This window comes from Zingiber officinale, chromosome 7B, assembly GCF_018446385.1.
Source record: "Zingiber officinale cultivar Zhangliang chromosome 7B, Zo_v1.1, whole genome shotgun sequence".
Classification (NCBI taxonomy): domain Eukaryota; kingdom Viridiplantae; phylum Streptophyta; class Magnoliopsida; order Zingiberales; family Zingiberaceae; genus Zingiber; species Zingiber officinale.
Window position 1 is genome coordinate 27022848 of NC_055999.1, and position 19668 is coordinate 27042515.

A 19668-nucleotide genomic window follows, 5' to 3' on the forward strand; every position below is an offset into this window, starting at 1 on the left:
CTCGTCTATGCCCTGAATTAGTCAGCACTGAAAAAGAACGAGTCCAGTTGATGCTCAAGATGCTAAGACCGGAAATAGCAATGAACGTGACCAGCGGCGTCCATAGGCCGCAAACCACTGAAGAACTAATAAGCAGTGCTTTGACCACCGAGCACTACCAGAACAATATCAAATAGCAGAAGCAAGTCCTCTCAGAGTCCAAAGGTCAAGGAGGCTCAGGTACTCAGAAACACCAGGGCCACAGCTCCCATGGCTCAAATTGGAAAGGGAACTCCAGCAACAAACGCAAACCAGGGAGTTACCCAAAAGGAGGACCAGCTAGCAAACAACCCAGCTACCCAAGTGTTCTACTTGTGGGAGATTCCACCCAGGAGTTTGTCGCAAGGGCACACGGGGATGCTTCGAATGTGGACAAGAGGGGCATATGGCTAAGCAGTGCCCGAACAAGACCGGTTTTCCTCAACCACAGTCGATTCAGCAGGAGGCCAGCCAGCCCAGTTACACCAGATGCAGGCTGCTTTAGATGGTCCATCCATCAACCAGGGCAGACTAGAAGCCCCCTCAGCCACGACGAACGCAAGGATCTATTCCCTCACCATAGAGGATGTAGCGAATGCCTCGACAGTTGTTACAGGTCAGATTAGTATTTTACAGCAAAGTGCAACTGTATTATTCGATACTGAGGCAACCCATTCTTATATATCCAAGGCATTTGCCGAAAAGTTAGCAGTATCTCCAGAGGTATTCAGTGGTCAGTTTCTGACAACACTACCTTCGGGAGAAATTATGGCATCCAAGCACTGGCTCAGAGCAGTGCCAGTCATTATAGCAGACAGAGAACTCTTTTGTGATCTGATAGTGCTAGATATGGCTGACTACGATGTCATCATGGGAATGGACTTCCTGATCAAGTACGGTGCTTCCATAGAGTGCCGTAAACATAAAGTTATATTCCAACCCGAAGCAGGAGTGCAGTTTGAGTATAGCGAAGAGCCAAAGAGAAGAGCCAAGAAGTTTCTCTCAGCTTTGAAGGCACAGAAACTACTAGATTCAGGATGTATGGGATTCTTAGCACATGTAGTCAGTAGCAGCCAGGACAAGGACCGAAAGCTAGAGGAGGTCCGAGTCATATGTGACTACCCAGCAGTCTTTCCTGAGGAGTTACCAGGCCTAGCACCAGATAGGGAGATGGCATTTGAGATAGAACTTATTCCCGATACAAATCCCATTTCCAAAGCACCCTATCGCATGGCTCCAGCTAAACTGAAGGAACTTAAGGAGCAACTACAGGAGCTGCTTGACAAGGGCTTCATACGTCCTAGTCACTCACCATGGGGAGCGCCTGTATTGTTCATGAAGAAGAAGGAAGGGAGCATGCGCCTGTGTATAGACTACCGGGCACTGAACCAAGTCACCATCAAGAACAGGTATCCTCTTCCCAGAATAGATGACCTGTTCGATCAGCTAAAGGGAGCAGTAGTGTTCTCTAAGATAGACCTCAGATCAGGTTATCATCAGGTGAAAGTTAAAGAAGGGGATATACCCAAGACAGCATTCAGGACTAGATACGGACACTACGAGTTCGTAGTCATGCCCTTTGGCGTGACAAATGCTCCAGCTACTTTCATGGACCTCATGAACAAAGTATTCAGGGACTACCTAGATAGATTTGTTATTGTGTTTATCGATGACATTCTTATCTATTCAGGAACTCAGGAAGAACACGCAGAGCACCTGAGAATAGTATTGCAGACGCTTCAGCAAAACCAGCTGTACGCCAAGTTCACGAAATGTGAATTTTGGTTGGATCAGGTGTCCTTCCTGGGTCACATCATCTCAATGGATGGTATCATGATAGACCCCAGTAAGATAGAAGCTGTGAGTAATTGGAAAAGACCCAAGAACGCCAGTGAAATCAGAAGCTTTCTGGGATTAGCAGGTTATTACAGAAAATTTGTAGAGAACTTCTCCAGAATAGCCTCCCCACTGACAGCTCTCACCAGGAAGAACAGAAAATTTCAGTGGACAGAGGACTGTGAGAACAGCTTCAGTGAGCTAAAGAGGAGATTGACCAGTACTCCCATTTTGACTCTACCAGAAAACACAGACAAATTTGAATTTATAGTGACGCCTCTAAATTGGGACTAGGAGCAGTACTGATGCAAGATGGTAAGGTGATCGCCTATGCCTCCAGAAATCTCAAAGACTATGAGAGGAACTATCCTACTCATGATCTTGAGCTTGCAGTAGTCGTGTTCGCTCTCAAAATTTGGAGACATTACTTGTATAGAGCTCAGTGTAGAGTGTATACAGATCATCAGAGTCTAAAGTATTTCTTCACTCAGAAGGATCTGAATATGCGACAGCGCAGATGGCTAGAGCTGGTCAAAGATTACAACATAGACATCCTCTACCACCCAGGAAAAGCTAATAAGGTAGTAGACGCACTTAGCAGAAAGTCCAATGCTACTTTACTATCCCTAGCAGCCATGTCACCGCCCCTACAGAAGGAGATTACAGATTTCGGTCTCGAACTTATAGTGGGATAGCTCTCTACTATGACATTAGCATCTACCTTGCTTGGTGACATCCAGACAGCTCAGGAACAGGATCCTGAAATTCAGAAAATCAAGCAAGGGATAACAGAACCAGAAAGTGGAGAGTTCAGAATAGCTGATAGTGGGGCAGTATATTTCGGTGACAGACTATGTGTTCTAGATCAGAAGGAACTACAAAGAAAGATTTTAGATGAGGCTCACAGGACTCCCTATGCGATGCATCCTGGCTCCACCAAGATGTACCAGGACTTGAAGAGACGTTTTTGGTGGCCTGGAATGAAAAGAGACATCGCTAGATATGTCAGCACTTGTCGAACTTATCAGAGGGTCAAGGCAGAACACCAGAGACCAGGAGGAGCTCTGCAGCCTATTCAGATTCCAGAATGGAAGTGGGAAGATATTTCCATGGACTTCATAGTGGGACTACCCAGAACCACGAATGGTTTTGACGCCATCTAGGTAATAGTCGACAGATTGACTAAATCAGCCCACTTCTTAGCTATCAGGATATCCTACTCCATGGAGCAGCTAGCTCAGTTGTATCTCAAGGAGATTGTCAGACTACATGGAGTCCCACTGACCATCATTTCAGATAGAGACAGAAGGTTCACCTCACACTTTTGGGAGCGTGTACAGTCAGCATTGGGCACCAAGTTAAAATTTAGCACAGCCTTCCATCCTCAGACAGATGGTCAGACGGAGCGAGTAAATCAGGTACTCGAAGATATGCTCCGAGCATGTGCCCTAGACTTCAAGGGAAGTTGGTGCAAATATCTGAGTTTAGCAGAATTTACATACAACAACAGTTATCAGGCCACTATCGGCATGGCACCATACGAGGCTCTCTATGGGCGGAGGTGTAGATCTCCAATATGTCGGTATGAGAGTGGTGAGCAGAAAGAACTAGATCTTCAGACAGATCTAGCAGCAGACACCAAAGCAGCTATACAGTAGATCAGCCAGAGGATAGAGACAGCTCAGAGCCGCTAGAAAAGATATGCTGATACACGGCGTAGACCTTTAGAGTTTTCAGTTGGGGATACAGTATTCCTCATAGTGGCTCCCATGAAGGGAGTAATGCGTTTTGGGAAGAAGGGCAAATTAAGTCCCAGATATGTGGGACCATACCTGATCAGTAGAAGAGTTGGCAAGGTATCATATGAGCTAGAGCTACCCCAGGAGATGTCAGCTATCCACAATGTATTTCATGTCTCCATGCTGAAGAAGCATATCCCGGATGCCACCCAGGTGATTGAGCCCCAGTCGGTACAAGTCTGCGAAGACCTCAGCTATGACAGTCGGCCTATTCAGATAATAGACCGAGCGGTTAAGAAATTACGGAACAAGGAAGTACCATTAGTAAAAGTTATTTGGCACAATCACACAGCAGAAGAGGCAACTTAGAAGACAGAAGCCAGTATGAGACAAAAGTACCCAGGGTTGTTCTAAGTTCGAGGATGAACTTTTTATAAGGTATGGGGGATTGTAACGCCCGAAAAATTCTCAAAATTATATTATAAATATTCTATGATGTTTCTGGAATTTTAGGATATTTTTACAGAATTTTTAGAGTAGTGGAAGTAGTAAAAACAAATAGGGAAGTAAAATATCCTACGCGGGTATTGAACCCGAGACCTATTGGGTCCTACGACTTATAGTGAACTCTAGTAACCAAGTGAACCCAGCAGGGCCGTGCTGAAAGAAAAGAGAATCAATTATATTTATACTTAAGTTGGGCGAATTAACCACTTAATATAAATAGGGAAAATAATTAAGTGAGGAGTTATTTTGGATCGTGACTTTTCCTCTCCTCAACCTAATTCCGCCGAACCCTCTTCTCTCCCTCATCCTCTCGGCGCCCAAGCCAAGGAAGACCTAGGGTTCCATCCCTAGGGCCATAGGAGTATCTCCCGGCAACATCAATGGCACGAGGACGCTCCTCTCCGCTAGAGGAACACATAGACACAAGGAGATCGCCAAAGGGATCTCTCCACCGGAAACCTAGCGTCTAGATTTGTAAGAAACTTCAAGCAGGAGGTAAGAAACCCCTCACCTGCAATATAAGTAGCTTTTTCGAGGTTTTACGCATTAGTTTAGTTGTATGCAGAATTTTGGTATGTAGGGTGTGAACTAGTACACACCATATGTTTGATAAAATGTGTAACTCAGTTAAATGCCACCGTAGGCATTTTAATAGCTCAGTAAATGCAATAGAAGCATTTTTACAGCATGTCCAATTTATAACAGCTTTTATGGGACTACGGTCCAATGGGTGGGCTCCCACAGTCGCCTCTAGGTTCAGATAACCTAGAAATAACAAGATAAGAAAATTCAGCTATATCCAGTATTTTATTTTCAGCAGTGGCACTGTACTGGACTATATGTCCATTGGGCTGGGCTCCCATAGTCGTCCCTAGGTTTAGATAACCTAGTAACCCTACTAGATTCGGGACTAGCTACCTCGGGTTTAGTTAGGAATGCGCGCATAGCAAGTACAGTTGCCGGGCTCATCAGCAGCATGATTAGTATTTTGATCTATTATTATTATAAATAGTTTTTCAAAATCTCACAATCAGTTAGGTGAACATGATTTAAATTCAGTATTAGCTTAGTTCAGTTCAGCTCAGCGTTGTATCAGTTTAGCTTCTTTCCCTTGATACATGTGATAGTTTCATGCTTAACTCTGGATATTCCATGACTAGTTTGGATGCCATGATTTAGTATACATGATTAGTAACTTCAGTATTTAAATTTCAGCATGTCAGCATGTATATCAAATAGCATGTTTAAAAAAAAAAAGCATGATTTCATCGTATGCATGTTTTGTGAGGTAGATGGTTTCTTACTAAGCGAAAGCTTACAGATACTTCTTTTCCTTATACTGCAGATAAAGGTAAAGGAAAGATGGACCAGCGGAGGCTGGAGGTCAATGCAGTGAAGATGTGTGTGGCAGGAACTTGGAATAAAGATTCTTGGAGATTAGCAAGTGTTAAAGAATTGAGTGTCTTATAGTTTCTATTTCTTCATATCTTTAGAATGTTTAATATTATGAGTTATGAAAGTATGCACTAGATTATGGTTAATCCACTAGTATCTCGATGTTAGACAGTAAATCATACGTATTGGTAGGTCTAGTAGCTTGGTTTTTGTTTATAGAGTTAATGTATGTGATTTGGCACGAAATAGTGCTGAAATCAGAGTTCAGCAGCGAAATCAGAAACTCCAATCGATCAACCGATCGATTGGAGGAACCTCAATCGATCGGTTGATCGATTGAGAGCTGATTTCCGCGAACAGTAAGCTCTGGAATCGATCACTGGATCGATTGGGGAATTAGCCCCGTGAACAGAGAGCTTCTGAATCGATCATTGGATCGATCAGTCATAGCTGGATCGATCAGCCGATCGATCCATAAATTTCTTCGTGCACAGTAGCGTGCTGAGTCGATCACTGGATTGATCAACAAGGCTGGATCGATCAACCGATCGATCCAAACAAAGCTTTTGTATACAGTAGCCACCTGAATCGATTAGTGAATCGATCCGAACATCCCAATCGATCAGCTGATCGATTGAAATGCCTGCTTCAGCTGGAGACCCTTAAGTTCAGTCCGTAATCATATGTGAAGGCTAGATCTTCTCTTTTGAATAAAGGTACAACTTTTAAAAGGTACTTTAAAGCATAAGTTCAGATTTAGTAGCAAATGACATGAGTTTAGTAAATTTTAAATTAGTTGACGTTTTCGCACCTCAAAATATATCCTAGCACAGCATATTGTGACGGTCCGGCCTCGCAGCTTAGTTAGTAGGAGGCGGGTCGTTACAGATATACTGTTTCTTTTTTGTAACAAAGTGGTTATCAAGAAAAATAAGGTAGTTATCTGTTCTGGTACATTAGTTGGTAATTTGTATACTCTAAATCCAATAACTCCCATAAAGCAACAAATGGAATTTAATAACACATCTTCTAATTCTAATAAGAGAAAGGAACCTTCAAAAATGAATCAAACATATCTTTGGCATCTAAGACTTGGTCATATTAACTTGAGTAGGACCCAAAGGCTAATAGCTGATAGACTCTTGGGTTGATTAGTGTTGGAAAACTTTCCAACCTATGAATCTTGCTTGGAAGGAAAAATGACCAAGAGACCTTTTAAGGCCAAGGGGTATAGAGCAAAAGATGTGTTGGAATTGGTTCAAAGAGTACAAGGCTGATGTGGACATGCCATCCTTCTGCTAGATGCATCTTTCGCTCAACTTCTTGTGTTCCTAAGCTCCTGCACACTTAGACACAAGGATCAAATATATACATGACCTAACTTAACTTGGTTGACCATATCAAAATTGCCACGGGGTACTTACAATCTCCTCCTTTTTGATGTGCATCAACTTAAGTTCAAGTTAGGGTTAAAAATGTAATAACATAACTTTTGTAAAGAGGTTGCAATTAGAATCAAATATTGTAATGAATTAAGCAATAAAATTCTCACTCCCCCTTAACTTGTACCTTAACTTGTACTTATACTTATTTCTCCCCCTTTGATCACATCAAAATAAAATTTGAGAAAAATAAGATAAACTGTTAGAAAATTTAAAATATTTTTCTAGGAGTACTTGACAAGAATTATTAGTAAGCTAACATGTTTTAAATAAAAAATATCCTATCTTTACTAATTAATCTTCTGTTTCAACAAAAATAATTTAGAAATTCGTTATCTATTTCAAAAAATCCTAAAATTTTTTGTCAAACTTAAATAGAATAAGTTTTATCAGTAGAAAAGTGTTCTTAAAAAAATTGGTTTAACGAACAAAATTAATTTATTTCATTAGAATAATTAGTTTTGTGAAAATCAAACTTAAAAGTATTTTTAAAATACTGACAAGAAAGTTAACAAAAATGATTGATTTTATCAATAAGAATATATTGTTTGGAATCTTATGGCCAGCTAGAAGGGAGAGGGGGGGGTTGAATAGACGTTGACCCCAAATGATTGCTTCTTTCTACAATGTCAGTGCATAAGCGGAAATACAAACAATGAAAGTAGAAAGTTAAACTAAAGACAAGAATAAAGCAAACCACTACACGTTGTTTAACATGGTTCGGAGATTAGATCTCCTACTCTACAGCTACCCATAAGGTGGATAATCCCTATCTATCGATGGATTAGCCCCCGACAAACTCAGGTTATCTTAAGTCTCCTTGTGGGTGGAGAAACCTTACCACAACACCAACCAAGATCTCTTGGATTACAATGAGCACTTGAGAACTTGTTGACTACTAATTAAGCTTTAACCAAGTCTAATATCGTCACCTTGGCTAGCCATCCTAAGCTCCATCTTATAGAGCTTGGGAAGAAATAGCAAGGCTGCTTACCATTACCAGTTAACTCGTCCTTGCACCAGTCGATTGGTGCCTGGCCAATGACTCTCTCAATGGCTCTTTACCAATCGATTAGTCCTTGCACCAGTCGACTAATCCCTGCCGTTCAGGCATAAAAACTCTTTGTGCTCACCCCCAATTGACTGGTCCCAGTAGTAGTCGACTGATACAACCCTAAACTTAGGGTTTCCCTTATCGAGTACATTTCTCTCGCACTCGGACTCTCACGACTCACTTGATTCTTCTTCGCAGCTTTGATCTCTTGCCTTCAAGACTACTTGTCACACCCCCAAAAGAGTCCCTACCGAAAAATTTCGACAGCATCTCCCCTGTATCGGTGACAATCTGAAGCATACATACATACAAAATACATCAGCTATATACGACTGGAATATATACACAACCATGCTGTTTATATTCAGCCCACTCGGCTGGAACATAATAAAAGACAATCATGCAGTTATATATATATAATAAACAACCCACTTAGCTGTATTAAAAACCAACATAGTAGAAAAACGATAAAGAAAAGCTCATACAAATCAAATCAACACACTGCTAGCTGGCTAGGCTTTATACAACAACAACAACAACAACAACAACAACAACAACATAAATACAACAACAACTCTAAATACACCAAATACCAAATACCAAATACAAGTAAAGTATAAACGAAACCTAAAACGATCTTCAGATGTGACGTAGGACCGGCAGATAGGATACTCCAAGCGACACACCAACCATCTAACTGCTACCTGAAAACATAAAGGTATAAATGCGGTGGTGAGTATAGGTAACTCAGCGGGTAATAGACAGAATAGTGCATGGTCCAAAAATAAACATGGAGATCAAAGGTATACAGTCTTAGTAGGGAATAAAAAACATGATCATACTGACATAGCCAATATACATAACTACCAGTACCAGACTATCCTACATGGTATAACGATCATAGATGACATATAAACTGCATAAACCACAACTAACATAATGATAAATACATACCCAATCTAGAAATTGACATATGATACAATGATTAGTACTCACCGGTTCAGTAACAGATCTGCTCACAACACCTATGCAATATATACAACAGCATATACATGTATAATAAATGACATGTATGCAACATGACAACCAAATACAACAATCATAGCTCAATCAAGTGCAACATATCACAATCACATGCAACTAGTATCTACTAGGCATGTATGCAAATATATCTCCAAGGATGCACCGTGCATCATATGCAAATGCGCATGCATGCTCCATGGTCACCCCCGCCACCTCTCCAAACACTACGACCCCTGTATGGTCGAGAGGCTTGGGTCTGTGACAAACCGTTCTAGCCTCCAGTACATGCATCGCTATAGACGGCCGAAGCAAATGAGTCACTAAGTAGTTATATAACTACATAGTGAAAGGGTCCCTGACCACTCACATCTCTAGCCCTCTGACTATTGTACCCTCAAGACTTACTACTCCAGAGTGGTCGAGGCTGATAGAACACTGAGTGGCTAAGTAAGCGCAACAGGACTAGCTCCACTCCTAGCTACCACTCACCAATAGTGGCTGAATGTGCAGCTATCAATAACTGATGACTCTCTCAACCACAAGGGAGACAATGGTCATCAGCAATGCAATGAATGATGAACATGATATATATATATATATAATCATGATACATCCATAGTCATCATCAATGCAACCTCTAAATCCATATAAGTACCCCACAACATGAGTATAATCATCATGATATCTCCACATATCCCACCAAATGCATATACACAACTACACATGTATAATCAACCAAAAATCTCCAATAATCCCCCTAGACACATGTACACAGAATATAGGTACAATCAACATGCATCCTCCAATAAAACACATCAGACACGTGTATATACAATAAATATACAATCAACACAACTCCTACAATCATCACACTAGACAAATGTATACACGATATACAAATGGACAATCATCATATAAACACAGCCAACGAAATATCCCCTACCATACATACTTTACATGTAGGGCTGTGCAAAAAAACCGACAAACCGAAAATCGGACCGGAACCGGTAGCTTACCGGTTTCGGTTTACCGGTTAACCGGTTAGTCGGTTTTAATCGGTTCCGGTTAACCGGTTTTTACCGGTTTACCGGTTGATTCCCGGTTTTGGATTTTTTTTACCGGTTTAACCGGTAAACCGGTAAAACTAGACACCAATCGGTTGACTTGGTTTTAATACGAGCCATGGATTACAAATTACATGGTAAATGAATCTAGTCTATAAAATGAAATCTGAGTATCTGACCAAATGGTGCTTCAAAATTCTTTCATATACCTTTCAATGGACTCGAGCTCAATCTGCAAAACTCTTCACAATTTTTCACACTCTTCTGGATAAATTTTGTTAAAGCACATACCTCTCTAAAAGTATAAATAAACTTGGTCCCATGATCTCATCTTGAAAGTTTTTATATAAATAAATTTTTGGACATGTCTACGTCTCCAATCTGTCCAACCGCCGCCACCTGATCTGCAAAGAGTTAGCGGGAGCGACGAACGGCTCGCCGTTCCGGCCGTCATCTCCGTCCTCTCAGCTGTCCTCCTGCGGCTGGTGGAGCGCAAGCTCTCCGCGGCCTTCCAGGGCGTGCGGAAGCCGTCCATCTCGGTGCGCCACTACCTGGTGCGCATCTTCCGCTACGCCTGCTGCAGCCCCTCCTGCTACGTCGTCGCGTACATATACCTCAACAGCTTCGCCGGCAGCCGCCAAGCCGTTGCCCTCGACTCCTTCAACGTCCACCGCCTCCTCATCACCAGCGTCCTCACCGCCGTCAAATTCATGGACGACATGTATGTATCTAAATGCCATCCTCCTCAAGAAACAGAGCAATTAGCTCTTGGAATTAACAATTGCATTGCTCAATTATGATCCAAGCTTAGTGGTTCCTAATTCCTTTATTTACAATCTGCTGATTTAGTGTGCTTCAACTTGCTATCCCATTAATTGCGCTCTCTCTCTCCCCCTCTCTTTACACCTGCCAACTAACAATGAAGTGGATACATGTTTTTTTCCCAAATGATGATCAATCAATCTGAAAAAATAAATTGTGTGTCGACAGAATGAGACTTGAGACATACTTGTAGCCATTCGGCAGAATGCCCTTCTCATACATTGAAAATTGGCAATTTGTTGGAATTGGTAGCTTTCTTCAGGTTGTATCTTCAAAGAACCAAGTAGAATACGTGTAGCAATATCTATTAAGTAGGTAAGAGTAATGTAACAATATGAACTGGATATCAATCTACAACATTTAGTTGAGAACATTTCTATATTAAGCCTTTTAATTAATGGTCTTTTTTGTTTGTTTTGTTATTTCATCAAAGGTCTGGAACTCTTAATTTTAATTTTACCGGTTCTCGGTTGGAACCGGTTAACCGACCGAAACCGGTTCAACCGGAACCGGTAGAACCGGTAAGATACCGGTCGGTTAACCGGTTTTAAATAAATCATAGTAAACCGGAATTAACCGGAACCGATAAACCGGTAAACCGGTTAACCGACCGGTTGAACAGGCCTATTTACATGTAAAAATACCACAGAGTATAGATAACCAAAGTGTAGACTATATAAGAATTAAATAGATCATCACAAGAGTCAAGCATAAGTATCAAGAAGGAAAGCAACAAACGAACATGATATAAGATAAAGCATCTTAATCTATCACATAAAAACTATGCAGTAAGTTCAAGAAAAACTATGTAGAGGCCAAGAAAAATACCTGCCTTTATCTGTCGACCATGTCAGATAAAGCAATCTCACGTCGAGATGCTCGCCTTGAAACAAAGTCCTGTGATCACATAATATATTTAGCTAATTACATAGGTAGCAAATAGCTAAATAAACTCCCCAATCTAATTAGGAAAAACCCTAATCAAAATAATTAACCTAATTCCTTAATCCAATTAGCTTTAACTAAATACACAATCCTTCACTTCAATCCTACTCATGAGTTAATTAATTTAATCATGGTCATCTTCTAAAATCAATATACACTAATCAAATCCGATCATCCATAACATCTCATTATCCCCAACATAATATGATATAAATCCTTATTCACCCATCTATCACATAAATGCAACCAAAACTCCATACTTAGCTTACCTTGATCCGGTTGCTCCCGTGCTAACTCACGACTAAAGATCTTGCTCTCAGAAATGGTGGCCGAAGCTATGTAGAACTGCTGCCCGCAAACAAATGTCCTAACACACGAGCAATTATTTACCACCATAGTTAATAATTTATCTCATGCATTAACCCAACCTTATTTAATTAAATCATCCACCTTATCACATCTAAAAATCTAACCACTTACCCAAATATAAGGTGGCAACTGATGAAACATGGCTGGAGGGATTCACTATCGAAACAAGATTGCCAGAATTGTGGATCACCGACAAACGGTACTGATCAAAGCTACAATAACCCACCAAGCATCAAATCTTCACATTCCAATACCAAAATGGAAATCAGATTACAACAAATCTATTATAAACTACTCTAAGGATTCCAATACCTTACCCCAAGTCTGTGAGAACCATAATCTGGTGGAGAGAAAGCGATGAACTTCCCTGATGGCAACCGCCTCTGCTCTGCTCTGATTCGCCAGTAAGAGAGAGAGTCCCCCCCACATTCATCCTTCCTTCAGCAACAACAACACCTAACGGCAAGGCAGCTTCAGCGGCACTCTAAAGTGGATGGATGGCGACCGAGGTGATGGATCAGCTAAGGACTGGACTCCTCCCCTATCGCAATCATGTCTGGCATAGGTGGCTATGGGGATCGGCGATGTCATAGCGGTAGCGACTAGATCGAAAGAGGGCAAGATCGCACACGAGATGAGGAGAGAATCCGACCGGTCAAGGCAATCTTGCTGGCGATCGACGATGGGACTGGCCGATGAAGAGGAGAAGATGATCGACAGCTCCTGGAGTCGGCGATGGCAATCGACAACGAGAAAGAATCGGGAGAAGAGGGCAAAGCATCGGGCGCGATGTGCCCGATGCTTTGCCCATATTCTTTTTCCAATTTGCACATATTTTTTAAAAGTATTTTGATAAATTCAAAAGATTGCTTGAGAGATAGCACACGTATCTCACTTACCTCGTATTCTGATTCCCCACCTTCATCGCAACTTTCCTTTAATGATCCTCCTCCTTCATTGATGCTCATCTCTGAGATACTTTAATCTTCTCTTTGATGATCTGCCATTAGAGCTAATCCAATTTAAGCTTTAATCTCAGACTCAGAGGATGATGATTCATTCCATGTGGCCTTCACATTCTTGTGCTTTTATCTTGTTGGTCTTTTGCCCTTGTCCTTCTCCTTCTTCTTTAGATCGGGGTAGTCATCCTTGATGTGCCCTTCTCCTTGGCAGTTATAGCATTGGACCTTCCTTTTGCTCCAAAAGTACTTTTTCGCCAATGACTTAGTAAATTTATTAGATTTAATGAACTTACTAAATTTTCTTACCATTGACGCCACTTCATCTTCATCGATGGATGATTCAGAGTCTTGATCATCTATTCTTACCTTCAGGACAATGTTCTTGTAACGCCCCGCCCCTTCCTGCTTAAGCTGACGGGGGTTACTTATCATTTCTCCTTAAAACAGCGGAAGTCTTATCTATAGTATAATTTTTTGTTCTTTAAAACTTTTTCTTTACTTTTCAAATCATCATCACTAACTACCTATCATATGAGTCACATAACATGCTTAACATAAATTTAAACCATAATACTAAAGAGCATGATGAAATGTCATGGAGTCATAAAAGAACGACATAAACATAATTCTTATTAACTAGAAGCAGGTCTTTCTCTTTAGCCGAGTCACTACTACACACGTCCTTCTTGCCCCCTCTTGCTGCTCCCTTAGTACATCCATTCTTTGCCCTTATCTGTGGTACAAGGAAAGTAAGCTGTGAGCACTCAAGGCTCAGTAAGATCCTTTCCTACTCACAAAAACCGTATAGCATAACTAAAACTTCAAGGCATAAAGCATAAAGACAACTCATCATATCATGTATAGAAGCATCATATCATAACATAATCATAAAGTTCTTTCTAGCGTAACATAATCATGATCATAGCATATCATAACATAATCATAAAGTTCATTCTAACATAACATAACATAATCATAAACATTATGACATATCATGATAAAATCATAAAGTTCATCCTAACATAACATAACATAATCATAAACATTATGGCATATCATGATAAAATCATAAAGTGCATCCTAGCATAACATAACCATGATCATAGCATATCATAACAAAATCATAAAGTTCATTCTAACATAACATGTCATAAGCATCATGGTATATCATAACATAATCATAAAGTGTTATACGAGATGACTTTCAAAAACATGATTCATGCAATAATATATGCAACATGTCCTTTGAAAACTTATTACATGCATACTTAAACATAATCATAACATGATTAGGGCCCCGGCTTGTACCACATACATAAATGCGCGCGTCCTATGTAGGTCCAAGGTAGCAAGTCTTGAACCCTACAAGGCATACATACTAGGCCCGTTTCTTAGTCCATCGACCTAGGGGCACTTAGGAGCTCATCCCTAACGAGGCCCGTTTCTTAGTCCATCGACCCCGGGGTGCTTATGGAGCCCACCCTTGGTACAAGCCATATAAAGTAAAGTAGCATGTCATACATATCATGGTTCTTATTATTTCATGCACATCATATTTCTTATCATATCATACCATATAGAATTTTGGGCACACAGCTCATCATAATGGTATGAAAAATTTGGGCACACAGCACATCATAAATACATGCATAGTTTGGGTACACAACTCATCATAAATAGCATGCATAATTTGGGCACACAGCTCATCATAAATATCATGCATAAATTGGGCACACAGCTCATCATAAAAGTTACCATCATACATAGATCATAAGTGCACATAATTAAACATAGAAACATAGCAAGTTCTTACCACATCATAAAACATTGCATGTGAGATACATGGAAAATCATATTTAGATTTCTAACCCTAATGTCATATAGTAGCCGAAACATATAGTGTGATTTAGGTAAAAAACCCACATACAAGCATGTGAACCCTAAACCAATATCATTTCATATACCATAACGAAACATCATGAGCATGTTTAGGTAGGGTTCTAGGTTTCCTAAGCTTATATACTCATCATGGCCGAAACTTATCAAGCATTACATTGGGTTAAAATCATCATACAAGCATGTGAACCCTAAACCAATTTCATAGCAAATATTACAAGGAACATCATGAGCATAATTAGGTTAGGTTCTAAGTTTCCTAAACCCTTAAACATGTTGTGGCCGAAACCTTTAAGGCTTGGAACTAGGTTTCAAGGGTCATAAAAGCATGGAAAACCCTAAACCAATTCATAGCAATTATTATAAGGAACATCATGAGCATAATTAGGTTAGGTTCTAAGTTTCCTAGTCCCTTAAACATGTTTGTGGCCGAAACTTATAAGGCTTGAATCTAGGGTTCAAGTGTCATAAAAGCATGAGAACTCTAAACAAATTTCATAGCAATTATTTCAAGAACCAACATGGGCATAATTAGGTTAGGTTCTAAGTTTCCTAGGCCCTTAAACATGATTGTGGCCGAAACTTGTAAGGCTTGAATCTAGGGTTCAAGTGTCATAAAAGCATGAGAACCCTAAACAAATTTCATAGCAATTATTTCAAGAAACAACATGAGCATAAGTAGGTTAGGTTCTAAGTTTCCTAGGCCCTTAAACATGATTGTGGCCGAAACTTGTAAGGCTTGAATCTAGGGTTCAAGTGTCATAAAAGCATGAGAACTCTAAACAAATTTCATAGCAATTATTTCAAGAAACAACATGAGCATAGTTAGGTTAGGTTCTAAGTTTCCTAGGCCCTTAAACATGATTGTGGCCGAAAGTTCATGGAGCATGAAAACAAGTTCTAACCTCACTACAACATGAGCATGTCATATTAATTTCATAACTTATCTTAAGGAGGATCATGGCATGATTAGTTTAGGTTTAACAATTTTTTTCTAGGCCCCTAATCCTATCATGGCCGAATACTTAGGAGCATGGAACAAAATTTATTCATCATATAGGCATGAGCATATCATGTTAACAACTTTCTCATCTTGAAGTACTTATCATAAAACAAAAAGAAGCATGCTTGGTTTGAGTCTTTACTTATCTATCTCCTTTATTCATGTTTGGCCGAGAGTCTAAGGGTATGACTCTAGGTTCCAATCAAACATTCTAGCATATTAACATTAGATAAATCCCTACCTTAAGATACATGTTACAAGAAGCATATTGAGCATGTTAAAATTTAGGTCTTTATATTTCCTAGGTCCTTCTTTTTGGTCTTGTCTTGGCCGAAATTCTTCATGAAGTTATCTTAGGTTTTTATGTAACCAAATCTCATAGAAAACACAAAAGCTATTGTACCACAGGTGAGGGAAACTTACATCCTTTCGCTTGTGGTTTTTCTTAAGGAAAAAGATATCCTAAGTGCCAAGGAAGGAGAAAGCTTCTTCTTCTTGTACCTCCTTTTTCTTCTTTTGCTTGGAAGGGATAGAACTTGAAGGCTTCTTCTCGAAATTTAGTTTTCTTGAAGAGGAACTTAGCTTAGCTTTTGGAATGAGGAGAGGGAAAGGCTCTTGGTTTCGGTGAAGAATGAGGAAGGAGAAAGAAGGAGGAAGAAAAGAAATTTAATCTCTTGTTTTTCTTCTCCCAATCTATTTATTCCTTTGCCAATGAAACATGTCTTCATTCATTCCCTCAACTCCTATTTTCCCCCACTCCTTTAATTCCCACGAAAAATAGAGAGAGGGAGGGAAGTAGGCAATTTACCTTTTGCTTGCTTCTTCTCTTAACCAAGAGGAAGAGGAGGTAAGCCACTTGGTTTTCTCTTGCTCTTTTGTTTAGTTTTCTTTTATTTCCTTCTCACCTTTAACTAAATTTTTCATTCCTTTCTATCCAAATATTATTCATTATCCTAGTGGTTATCATACATCAATTTATCTCCATTATTTGTGAGAGGTTCAAGGTTCAATCCTTGACCTCACCTCTTCTTATTCTATTTTTTTGGTTTCTATTTTCCCTTTTCTCTTATCCTTTTTATTTCTATGCTCTAAAGAAAATAATACTCATATACTTATTATATAATTTCGTGGGTGTTACAGTTCTGGCTGGGCTTCTTTTTGAATTCTGCACATCTAGATTTGTGAAGTTCTAAAGTAGAAAATAAACTCTCTAAAGTACTTACTTCTAGATCTTTTAAAATGTAATAAGAGTCTATTATAGACGTCCAGTCTTGTGTCCTAGGGAAAGCATTTAAGGCATAACTTAATGAATCTCATTTTTATTACCTGTTCTTCGAGATTTGTAAGTCTGGTTATTAACTCCTTCAGCTTGGCATGAAGTCATGCTACTGACTCTCCTTCTTTCATCCAGAGGTTGGTTAGTTAGTTCTAGAGTAGATCTTGTTTTGCGAGCTTGGCTTCGGACGTATCTTCGTGTAGCTCCAGGAACTTTTCCCAAAGTTCCTTTACTGATTCATAGGCGTCGATTCTGCTGACTTCTTGTAGAGATAGCACGTTCAGTAGATAGAATTCGGCTCGTCCATTTTCTATGAAGTCTGCTTACTCCTTTTTTGTTCATTGATATTCTTCTTTTTCATTTCCTTGTGGGTCTTTGGGAGTTATAAAACCATATCTAATAATTAAAAAAAAATTCAAAGTCTATTTTAAAGAATACCTCCATGCATTTCTTCCATGTCATGAATTCTTTCTCGAACTTAAGTGGATAGATGCTTGATTCAGCCATTGTCTCGGTCCTTCAATCAGTGCTTAGTCCTTCTAAGGCATTATGGCTCTGATACCAATTGTTGGTGCAATGGAGCTAGTAAGAGGGGGAGGGGGGTGAATTGCCTACAAAAATCCCCTTCTTGTTCTTTTAATTTGATAATAAGTAGCATAATAAAAATAACAATAATAAAAGAAATAACAACTTAAAAAGAGTAGTTAAAAGGCCAGAGTTTTATTTGGTTACAACTTAGGTGGTTGTTAATCCAAGACATTGAGAAGCATTAGAAGATCTTCTTCATTGAAGGTGGAGAAGCCTTTTACACATGTTGATAGCTCAAGAATGACTAAAAAAGTTAATACATAAGTTGTTGTTAATTTCCTAGCTCCAAGAGCCATTTTATAGCTCCAGAAGTCATTTTATAGCTCCTGGAATATCTTATCTGATGGTTGAAGGAACCTTCTGTTGGAACCTCAAGGTGTTTTGATGTGATCAAACAAGCTAAGTTAGGTCCTGCGTTTGTTTAACCCTTGTGTCTAAGTGTGCAGGAGCTTAGGAACACAGGAAGTTGAGCGGAAGACGCGGCTAACGAGAAGGACGGCACGGGGAGAGAGCCGACGGGCTCGGTGCGCACGAGGGACGAGGTGACTGCGGAAGAGTACACCGGCGGATGAGAAGAACGTGCGCGGCGTTCGAGGGACGCGAACCCGGGAAGGAAGGCTGCTCGAGGAGAAGGCCGGAACATGGGTTCGGGTGAGCCCTATTCCGGAAGGCCGAGATCACCCAAGCAAACGGAGCCGGAGCGAACAGACCCGGACCGAGATGAGCTGGATCGAGACGAGCATGTTGACCTTAGGGCTCCGGGCGCCCGGAACCGACCGGGGCGCCCGGAATTGACTTTTCAACAGGATCGAGTTTTGACTCGATCCGACCGTTGGGGGATAAAATTTATCCCCCCCAGGGCGCCCGGAACCCTTCCAGGCGCCCGGACCAAGACTATAAATATAGCCTTGATCCAGAAGCTTAAAGGTAACTACTTGTAATCCAGTGCTTTCATTTGTGTTATTTCTTTTTGTGCTTTCAACGCTGTAAGAGGCTACTCTGCCCAGAGGAGAATCAATTAGTGCGCCTTCTTTGCCTTGGATAAGCAATCCTCTGATTGCAAACCAAGTAATTCCTCTGTGTCTACTTTCTGTCTTAATTAGTCTCTGCCGTTTTAATTACAAGTTCTTTTAAGTTAGTTGAATATCCGAGAAGGGTTTTTGGTTTTAATTTTGTAGGGCAATTCACCCCTCCCCTCTTGCCGGCCTTCAAAGGGACCTACAAGTGGTATCAGAGCCAGGCGCTTCAGGAGGACTAACCGCCGATCGAAGCAACAAGATGGCCAGACCAAGCATCGTTTCACCAAAATTCGAGGGGAACTTCGCAGACTGGAAGCGTCGTATGGAGGTATTCCTAAAAATAGATTTTGAAATTCGGTTTATTATGAAATATGGTTTTGTAGCTCCAATAGATAAAGATGGAAAAGAAAAAGAAGAGAGCGATTGGACAAAGAAGGAGCAGAATGAGTCGGTAGCAAACAGCCGTGCGGAACATCACCTGCTGAGCGTGTTACCGCCTCAAGAGGTCAAACGCATCGGAAACTATGTATCTGCTAAAGAACTTTGGGAGAAGTTCTTGGAACTCCACGAAGGAACGTCTGAAGCAAAGCTCGCTAGAAGGGACATCCTCCGCAACAAACTGATGAACATCCGTCTGGAGAAAGGTGAGAAAGTAGCCGGTCTACATGCAAAGGTAAAAGAACTAGTTACTGGTCTCGAAAACCTTGGTG

General features: G+C 40.4%; 1 protein-coding gene across 1 annotated transcript in view; it reads left to right on the forward strand.

Annotated features, from left to right (window-relative positions):
• LOC122004271 (cyclin-P4-1-like) overlaps positions 1-10878 on the forward strand; it is a 50075-nt gene extending 39197 nt beyond the window's left edge. The window contains exon 2 of the mRNA XM_042559185.1: positions 10491-10878. Coding sequence (XP_042415119.1) covers positions 10491-10878 — 388 coding nt within the window. The remainder of the gene's footprint in view (positions 1-10490) is intronic.
• Positions 10879-19668: the final 8790 nt, after the last annotated feature.